Source organism: Alnus glutinosa, chromosome 5, assembly GCF_958979055.1.
Source record: "Alnus glutinosa chromosome 5, dhAlnGlut1.1, whole genome shotgun sequence".
NCBI classification, from domain to species: Eukaryota; Viridiplantae; Streptophyta; class Magnoliopsida; order Fagales; family Betulaceae; genus Alnus; species Alnus glutinosa.
In genome coordinates, this window is record NC_084890.1 from 21,967,071 (window position 1) to 21,977,227 (window position 10,157).

At 39.6% G+C, this 10,157-nt stretch overlaps 1 protein-coding gene across 1 annotated transcript; it reads left to right on the forward strand.

Moving 5' to 3' along the window:
- Window positions 1-7,065: 7,065 nt before the first annotated feature.
- LOC133869082 (protein FAR1-RELATED SEQUENCE 6-like) lies at window positions 7,066-9,587 on the forward strand. Its single transcript, XM_062306053.1, has 4 exons — window positions 7,066-7,171; window positions 7,284-7,541; window positions 7,654-9,524; window positions 9,582-9,587. The coding sequence occupies exons 1-4, from the start codon at window positions 7,066-7,068 to the stop codon at window positions 9,585-9,587; spliced, it is 2,241 nt and encodes a 746-aa protein (XP_062162037.1).
- The last annotated feature ends 570 nt before the right edge of the window (window positions 9,588-10,157 follow it).

The window sequence follows — 10,157 nt, forward strand, 5'->3', positions numbered from 1 at the left end:
CAGTCCTACCTAGACGAGGTTACATGCGATGTGGTAAAGATGGATGCCTGTCATGTGTTATTGGGACGACCATGGCAATACGATGTAGACGCCACGTATAAGGGTCGGGATAATATCTATCTCTTTTGGTGGCATGGAAAGAAGATTATATTAATTCCAACCGGGACTAATATTTCCATTCAAAGGAGTACAGGGACGATTGGAATGTCTTTTCTCACTCTTGGGGAAACACAGTTTATAGAGAAAGTAAAAACTGTTGAGACTGTATTAACCTTGGTGGTTAAAGGTGCAGAGTCGGATTCAAAGGCAGTCATTCCGAGGGTCATACAACCAATACTAGAAGAGTTTGGAGATCTCGCGCCGGTTGAATTACCAACCGAGTTGCCTCCTATGAGGGACATTCAACATCAAATCGACTTGGTGCCCGGAGCAAGTCTTCCTAACTTGCCCCACTACCGGATGAGTCCTGAAGAACACAAGATCCTTCAAGACCAAGTTGAAGACCTGATTCGGAAAGGATTAATCAAGGAGAGTCTGAGTCCCTGTCCTGTGCCAGCCCTGCTTATTCCGAAGAAGGATGGGAGCTGGAGAATGTGTATTGATAGCAGAGCCATCAACAAAATCACTGTAAAGTAACGATTCCCCATTCCGAGACTCAACGACATGTTGGATATGCTAGCCGGAGCAAAGGTCTTCTCCAAACTTGACCTACGCAGCAGCTACCACCAGATTCGGATCCGATCGGGGGATGAATGGAAAACAGCCTTCAAAACGAAGGAGGGTTTGTATGAATGGCTGGTGATGCCATTTGGGTTGTCCAACGCGCCGAGTACTTTCATGCTAGTAATGAACCAGGTGTTGAAGCCTTTCATCGGTAAGTTTGTGGTGGTTTATTTTGATGACATCCTAATTTACAGCCGAGATAACGAGGAGCACCTGAAGCAATTAAGGGAGGTCTTACTAGTGTTGCGTTCTAACAAGTTGTATCTGAATCTGAAGAAGTGCACCTTCCTCACAGACAAGCTACTCTTCCTCGGATTTATTGTGGGTGCCGAGGGCATTCACGTGGACGAAGAGAAGGTCCGAGCTATCCGAGAGTGGCCAACGCCCACTACAGTCGGACACGTCCGAAGCTTTCATGGCCTAGCCACTTTCTACCGACGGTTTATCCGAAATTTAAGTAGTCTGGTAGCTCCACTCACTGAGTGTCTGAAGAAGGGACAATTTTGATGGGGAGATGAACAAGAGGCTAGCTTTGCCGTGATCAAGGAACGGTTATCGTCGGCACCAGTCCTGGCCTTGCCCGATTTCGGCAAGTTATTTGAGTTAGACTGTGATGCCTCCATTGTAGGGATTGGAGCAGTGTTGTCACAAGAAGGTCAGCCAGTCGAGTTCTTTAGTGAGAAATTGAATGAAGCTCGGCAGAAGTGGACGACCTATGAGATGGAGTTCTATGCCGTGATCCGAGCCCTGAAGCATTGGGAACATTACCTGATTCATTGGGAATTTGTTTTGTATAGTGATCACCAAGCTCTAAAGTTCATCAACACGCAGAACACGTTGAACCGGATGCACGCCCGGTGGATTGCCTTCATGCAAAAGTTTACTTTTGTATTGAAGCACAAAATAGGAAAACAGAACAAGGTGGCGGATGCCTTAAGCCGACGAGCAGCTTTACTCGTGACATTGCAGTCTAAGATAACCAGCCTGGAGCATTTGCGGGCTCTGTATGCCGAGGATGAGGACTTTAAAGAAGTATGGGAGAAGTGTATGTCGAAGCAGCCGAACGCTGACTTCCACATCCAGGAGGGATATTTGTTTAAAGGGAATCAACTTTGTGTCCCCCGAACCTCTTTGGGAGAGCAGATATTGCGAGAGTTACATGGAGGCGGACTCAGTGGTCATGTTGGTCGGGACAAAACTATCTCATTAGTGGCGGATGATATTATTGGCCCTAACTCAAGCGTGATGTCGGCAAGTTTGTGCAGAAGTGCCCTGTGTGTCAGACCGAGAAGAGCAGCACGCAAAATACCAGGTTATACACTCCTCTGCCAGTGCCCGAGAGCATTTGGGAAGACTTGAGTATGGATTTCGTGCTCGGACTTCCGAGAACCCAGCGAGGTATGGACTCAATTTTTTTAGTTGTGGATCGGTTCTCTAAAATGGCACATTTTATTCCTTGCAGGAAGACCTCGGATGCTACCCACGTAGCCCATCTCTTCTTTAGAGAAGTGGTTCGGTTGCATGGTGTGCCAAAAACCATTACTACTGACCGAGATGTGAAGTTCCTTAGTCACTTCTGGAGGACTCTGTGGCGGCGATTCGACACATCCCTCAACTACAGCAGTACATGCCACCCACAGACTGACAGACAGACTGAGGTGACCAACCGTACTCTCGGAAATATGCTCAGGTGTGTTTCCCGAGACAAACCGAAACAGTGGGACTTCAATCTTCCTCAAGTGGAATTTGCCTTCAACTGCATGAATAACCGGTCAACAGGCAAGTCACCATTCGAAGTTGTTTACACCAAACCCCCAAAGCATGCCCTCGACTTGGTTCCCCTTCCGAAGCTTCCGGGGTTGAACATAGCAGCCGAGCATATGGCTAACCGAGTGCAACAGATTCAAGAAGAGGTGCGGCAGAATTTAGAGCAAGCCAACTGCAAGTACAAAGATGCAGCCGATGCAAAGAGGAGAGTAAAGATTTTTCAAGAAGGTGACTTAGTCATGGTACATCTGCGTAAGAATCGCTTTCCAACCGGGACCTATGGCAAATTGAAGAGTCGTAAATACGGACCTTTCCGGGTCAAACGAAAGATTAATGACAATGCTTATGTGGTGGAACTTCCCGAGGACATGTCCATTTCAAACACTTTCAATATTGCCGACTTGTTTGCCTACTATCCCGATGACCCGTTATATGCCGACAACAACTCGAGGACGAGTTTTTCTGAAGTGGAGGAGACTGATGTAGGACAATCAGAGTAAAGGATTTATTGCCTTTTTAGTTATTTCCTTCCAGGAGGGGGGGATTGATGGGGGACCATGCAGGACCACATGGTTGGCCGAATAAGTGCTCTTTTACTTGAAGCCCAAGCAAGTTATTTTCTTTCCTTAATGTCAAGATTATGATAGGTAGGTAATAAAGGATTTTTTGCCTTTGTAGTTATGTCCTTGTTAGTGTAGATTTTCCCTAAGTTGGGTTCACTTGGTCGGCAAGTATCTCCTTTAATGAAGGATTGAATGCTGACACCCATTATTTCTTTACTTCCCATCTTAGGATATTTTCTTCCTTTTACGAACTTTAGAATTTCACTATAAATAGGGAATTGAAGAAGTAGTTGATTATTGATTAATAGAATTTCGGTTTATCCCTTCAACTTGTGTGTTGAATGTTAGTGTTTTGAGAACACAGCTTCTCAATCACGTCTATCCGCTTGCGCTACGTCAGTATTTCTGCATGCTTCTAATTCTTTTTCCCAAACCTTTAAATTTAAAAGGACTCAAGTAAATTAAAAGTGGAATTGAGATTATATTATGTGAAATAAATATAATTAAGTTGTGAGTTTTGGGGATGCAGGTTGCTGGCAGAGATGTAGTTGCAAGAGAAGAGCTTGGAGGATACTGGAAGAAAGCCATGGATAACCAACCAATGCCGGAAGCAATTGAAGGTCGTACGCATCCACAAACAGGAAAAGGGAGGGTTTATTTTGACAAGAATTTCGATTCTGCAGCTCCAATGCCTTATATACTATGGGCTAGTCCCCGAAGACCCCCACCTGGAGATCGCAATCGCACTCATCCAATTAGCAAAGCCAAGCCATGATTAGCATTAATAAGGATTAACGTTCATGTTTTAGGATTCATCCAAAAAAAAAAAAGTTCATGTTTTAGGTTCTGAATAAGGTAGAGTGTGTTGTTAATATTTAAATGAATAAATATTTGTGTTCGTCCTACGTACGCTGTATTTGTGTTCGTCCTACGTACGCTGTATTTGGCAGAGATGTGTTATATATATATATTTTCTTTTTCTGTTATTTTCTCATCCTTCCACTTACAGTTAACCAATTAAGACAGTTTTCATCTTCGTCTTCGTTTTCGTCTTTCTCAGAAGTGTTTATTCATCTTTGATGTGATGATTTAATTAGGTCTAGAACAGTGTTAAACCACACACACATAACCTATTTCGTGAGTTAATGTTGTTTAAGAACCTAAATGGGTAGAAAATGTCACAAGCTTAATGGTTTTGTATTAAAGTTGGGATTTAAAAAAATAAATAAAAAAATAAATTAGATTAAATTTTTTTTTTTTAAAAAAAAAAAAAAAAAAAAAAAGAAGAAGAAGAAGAAAGAATTGGGATTTTTAAGGTCTAAATGTGTTAAAGTCGGTGCTTTTAGGATTTTTTTTGTTTTATTGAAAAGATTGTAAGTCATTTTTATCTTTTTGCTGTTTTTCTCTTCTCTTGCACAATTCTAAGTTTCTTAAAGTTCTCATCATTCGTTGGATATTCTATTAATCATAAAACACAAGGGCAGCTAACAAAACTAAAGTACATCAGTTCTTATGAAATAAAATTCGTTGCTGCAATTTTCTGTACAAAATAGAGTAGAAAAACACCTTTTCTTTAGACGTAGTTTTAGTTGCAGGATTTGGTCTAGCATCATGGCTGAGTGTTCGTTTAAGAATGTTCGGTTGGATTTGGACAATATTGAAAGTTGGGGGGCTGCTGAGCTATAAGGTAAAGGGTTTAAGGCTAGCTTGGGAAGATTGTGTCTTGGTGCTACTGTTTACTATTTATGGAGACAAAGAAATGATTTGTTGCATTGTAACAAGCCGAGAACGAAAGAAGCAATTTTGAAGTAGATCAGGTGGGATGTTCGGTGTAGGATGATGGCTAAAGGTAGATTTAAGTATTCTGGAAAGAACTTGGAGATTGTGCATCGATGGAATCTCCATTTGTAGTTGTTAGTCAGTCTTTGTGCTGCTTGTAGCAGTTTGGGTGTTCTGGAATCTCCTTTTTATTTTTGTTATTTTCTTGGAATTTACCTTTTTGGATTCGGGGCATGGCGGATTTGTTTTTTTTATTCACAGTAACTTTAAAAAAAAGTCGACTTAGTCATAATAATAAGACTTAGGTGAACTCGAATACTTTTCCATGAAATTATGTCCCATTCTCTCTCTCTCTCTCTCTCTCTCTCTCCCTTGTCCTTTGCCTTCAACTGTATGTTTTCTCAAAATAGGATCAACTCCATTTCTTTTAATAAAATTAATATTATTCATTTCAAATGAAAAATAAGAATTTAAAATTAGTGTAACTAACTATGTATATAAAGTCGACTTAGCATTTATAATAATAAGACTTGGTGAACTAAAATACTTTTCCATGAAATTATGTTCCCATATTCACTCTCTCTCTCGTCCTTAACCTTCAACTGCACATCTTCTCAGAATAGGATCCTCTCCATTTTATTTAATAAAATTAATACTATTTATTTCAAATAAAATGTCTGCTTTTGAAGTTGATATATCCTAATAATGTATATAGAATTAATGTTTACAAGTCTTTTAAAAATTTAACTAATGTAAAATTATATACATTATTAAATATATCAATTTTAAATCATGACCATAAAAGTCTCCCTCTCGCTATCCCTTTCTAAAGATTATCTATCTCTCACAATCCAGAACCCATAATAATTTAGTTCATCTATATGGAGGACGAGGGTCAGACCCTCGTCCGACCCTCGTCCTACGTGGCACATTTTTTTTTTTTTTTATTCTTTGATTAAAAAAAAAAAAAAAAAAAAAACAATGAAAACGCGGGACAAGAGACTTACAGACAAAGATGGGGTCCAAAATTTCCCCCCATTTCTCACCCTCTCCGACCACCGACCGAGCGCCTCCCACCTAGACGACCACCATCCCTCTCCCAGCTCAGCGCCTCCCACCTAGACGACCGGCCCACCGACCGAAACCATCCCTCTCCCAGCTCTCTCTCTCTCTCTCTCTCTCTCTCTCTCTCTCTCTCTCTCTCGGACCCAACAGAACGGACCGATCGCCGCCCACCGACCGAGCGCCTCCCACCTAGCCGACCGGCCCACCGACCGACACCATCCCTCTCCCAGCTCTCTCTTTCTCTCTCTCGGACCCAGTAGACCGACGGCCCACGAGCACTGCGGATCTCCGTCCAGGTCCGACGAGAAGCTGCGCCAGAGCCGACGACGAGCACCGCCGATCTCCGGTTAGTCTCCCTCTCTCCGCAGATCTCTGACGAGGAGCGCCAGAGCCGGGCTTTTTCTGGATAGCAGATCATTCGATCCCCTCCCTGTGCGACACCTCCTTCTCCCCCAGTGTGAACAAAATCTCAGGTTTTCTCAATCTCTCATCTCTTTCTTTAGAGTTTGATTTTTCTGAAATCTGGTTTGATGGGTCTAAATCTGGCTTTGGTTTTTGTATTCGTATACTTTCAAATATTTGCTTTCTCTTTTGTGCAATGCTTGCTTCTTGCTGTTCTCTATGTTTTTTGTTCCTGGCCTTGTTTGGTTTGTGGTGGAGGGAATATCACTTTTTTTCCTTTTTTTTTTTTTTTTTTTTCTTTTGTGATTACTAGGAATAAATCGGTGGTTGAAAAAAAAAATTGATCTCTCATTTCATTGCAAAACGATTTTACATTTTTTTGACCTTTGGACAGAACAATCATTAGATTTTTGTGTTCTCCATAGCAATACTTTTTAATTGGATTTTTGTTCTTAGTCTGTGTTTTGGTACATGGGTACGTGAGATTTTTTTTGGGTTTGTGTAATCTTTTGGTTAGTGTTTTTTGTGAAATTTTTCCTAAATTTTGTTCAGGTAGTGTAAAAATAAATTAAAGATGATGGTATAAATTAAGATTGTGCTGCTTTGTTTGATCAGGTTATATGCACATAACATCTTAGTTCTTCCTTATGATAAGATCTATATTATGTATATGTATATATTTCTTGTTTCTACCATATGCTTTATATTCACTCAAGTGATTAAATATAGTTGATTGATTAAATTTTTTATGCAAAATAACTTTTAGATGGACTTTGAGCAATCAGCCTTGAAGTCACAATGCCAAGAAGATTGTTCGTTGATACATGAACAATTTGATGATGTTGTGCCCATCCAAATGGACCTTGAAAATGGTATATTGGGCCTTTAATTCTTACTTTTAATTTTTGTAACATATCGTAGTAGAGTGAATATTAGAAAACATGGTTGGGTTCTTCACATAATGTTTTATTTATGTTAATATAGATGGAATAGAAACTGTAGCTGATGAACAGTTGAAAGATGGTGTGGACAATTACAGTTCCAAACTGAAGCTCATAGATGAAGATGGAATAGAAATAGTAGCTGATGAACAGTTGAAAGATGGTGTGGAAAATTGCAGTTCCAAGTTGAAGCTCATAGATAAAGTTAAAAATGTTGAGCAACCTAAGGAAGGGATGCTATTTGGCTCCATAGAGGAACTTCATGAGTATTATAGGAGTTATGCAAAGCAAGAGGGTTTTGGTGTGGTATAGAAGAAGAAGAAAAAGAATAAGTCTAGGATGTGCTCGTCAAGGCAAAAGACAATCCAGCTCAAGTAATAGCTTTTGCAAGCCTTCTCAAACAATTAGAACAGGGTGTAAGGCTACTTTGAATGCAAAGTTAGTTGACACAAAGTGGTATGTGACTTGTGTAACTATTGCCCATAATCATGCTTTAAGCCCTGGAAAAGCAAGATATTTTAGAAGCCACAAGATTTTGGATCCTTGTACGAAGCGAAAGCTTGAGATTAATGATAGAGCTGGGATACGCATGAACAAGATCTATAACTCGCTAGCCGTTGAAGCGGGGGGGTATGAGAATCTTACTTTTGGAGAGAAAGATTGTCGCAATTATATTGCAAAGGCAAGACATCTACGCCTTGGCACAGGAGGTGCTGCATCATTGTATGACTACTTTTGTAGAATGCGGAAAGCTAATGATGATTTCTACTTTGATATTGACATGGATGATGAATGTAGGATGAAAAATGTGTTTTGGGCTGATGCACGAAGTAGGGCATCGTATGAAGTTTTCGGGGATATGGTTACATTTGATACAACATACTTGACGAATAAGTACGAAATGCCATTTGCTCCTTTTGTTGGAGTAAATCATCATGGTCAATCAATACTTTTTGGGGCGGCATTAATCTCAAGTGAGGACACAACGACATTTGTATGGTTGTTTGAGGCATGGTTGAAATGCATGAAGGGCCGAGCGCCAATGGCAATTATTACAGATCAAGATAGGGCTATGAAAAATGCAATTAATAAGGTCTTCCCGAATGCCCGACATAGATTTTGTTTATGGCACATATTGAAAAAACTTCCAGAGAAATTTGGATCACATTCACAGTACAATGCCATTAAGAGTTCCATACAAAGTTGTGTGTATGATTCTCAGACATGTGATGAGTTTGATGCAAGCTGGCAGAATTTACTTAAGAGTTATAATTTAGAGGATAATGCATGGCTACGTGATTTATATAAGGAACGAACTTTCTGGGTACCGGCATATTTGAAAAGTGTATTTTGGGCCGGCATGACTACCACACAAAGGAGTGAAAGTATAAATTCATTTTTTGATGGTTATGTGCACTCGTCAACCTCTTTGAAGGAATTTGCGGATCAATACGATAACGCTTTGCGAAAGAGGGTTGAGAGTGAGAATGTTGCTGATTTCAATTCTTTTAATTCCACGATTCAGTGTGTGAGCAGATTTTCCTTTGAGAAGCAATTTCAAGAACTTTACACTCATAACAAGTTTAAAGAAGTTCAGGAGGAGATAAGGGAGTTGATGTATTGTGATTGCTCTCTTCTAAAAAGTGAATGTGAAATTTGTGCATATCAAGTGATTGAACGGGTACAAATTAATAGCTCCTACATGAAGAAATTATGCTTTACCGTTTGCTATAGTGAACCTTCATGTGAAGTGAATTGCAGTTGTTGTTTGTTTGAATTAAGAGGAATTTTGTGCAGACATGTCATATCTGTACTTAGCAAACCTGATGATATTTTGTTGTTGCCAGAAAAATATTTTTTAAAACGATGGAGGAAGGATTTGAAGCAGCCATATAAGTTAATAAAAAGTAGTTATGATCCTTTGAGTGGCAACCCTAGTGCAGATCGATATGCTGAATTGTGCAAATATATGTGTGCGTTAGCTGCAATCGCAGCACCAAACGTGGACCATTACACGGAATTGAAGAATGATATTGATGTGCTAACTAAGAAATTTAGTGATCTAAGTTGTGTACCAAGTCCACCTTTCCAATTACTCCCAAGTGCATCTACAACCGGTAGTTTGGCCATTGATTGTACGGCGGTGGAGATTCGTAGTCCTCACGTGGCTCGAATTAAAGGGAAGCGAGTATCAAATAGGACGATGTCTGCAGTTGAAAAAACGGTTGTCAAAAAGGCAGGAGGAAACAAGAAGAAACAGAGTGACACAAATCCCAATCAACAGGTGAAAAAAAAAAAAAGGTATTCATTGGACTTGAGCTATTTTAGGTTTTATGTCTAGGCATAGTATCCATTATTTGCACATATTTGAGTAGTATTTAATATTTTATCTAACATGTTTGAATATTTTATGAGTTGAAGATATGTCAAAGATCGTTAGTAGATGAACTGCACACATGTGAAGATCTGTTAGCTTGTGTAACTGATGTACAACAAGACCAAGTAATTGGAACTCAAAATAGTATAGTTACACAGGTATTGATGGAACTCAATCTGAGTAATATTTAATATTACCTTTTAAATGACATCTCCTTTAAAAGTATTTAATATTGAGTAATATTTGTTTCAGAGCTTCATGAATTCACAGTCAACATGTTCAATTGAAAGAGAGGTAGATGCAAAAAAAGAGGAACAACAGGAAAATGTAAAATTTTAACTGACTTAAGTAGTGTTTTTTGTGTAATTAACTTAGTTTCTAAGTCGTGTTGGTCTATGTTTGTGCCAGGAAAAATAATCCAGCCGAGGGTCTTAATCTTTTGGTGGAAGCAATGGAGCAAGCGGTAAATGAAGAACAAGCTATTGGATATTAGATTGTAAAGTTGAGGAGTTAGGATCTAGGAGAATATTATATGCTTGT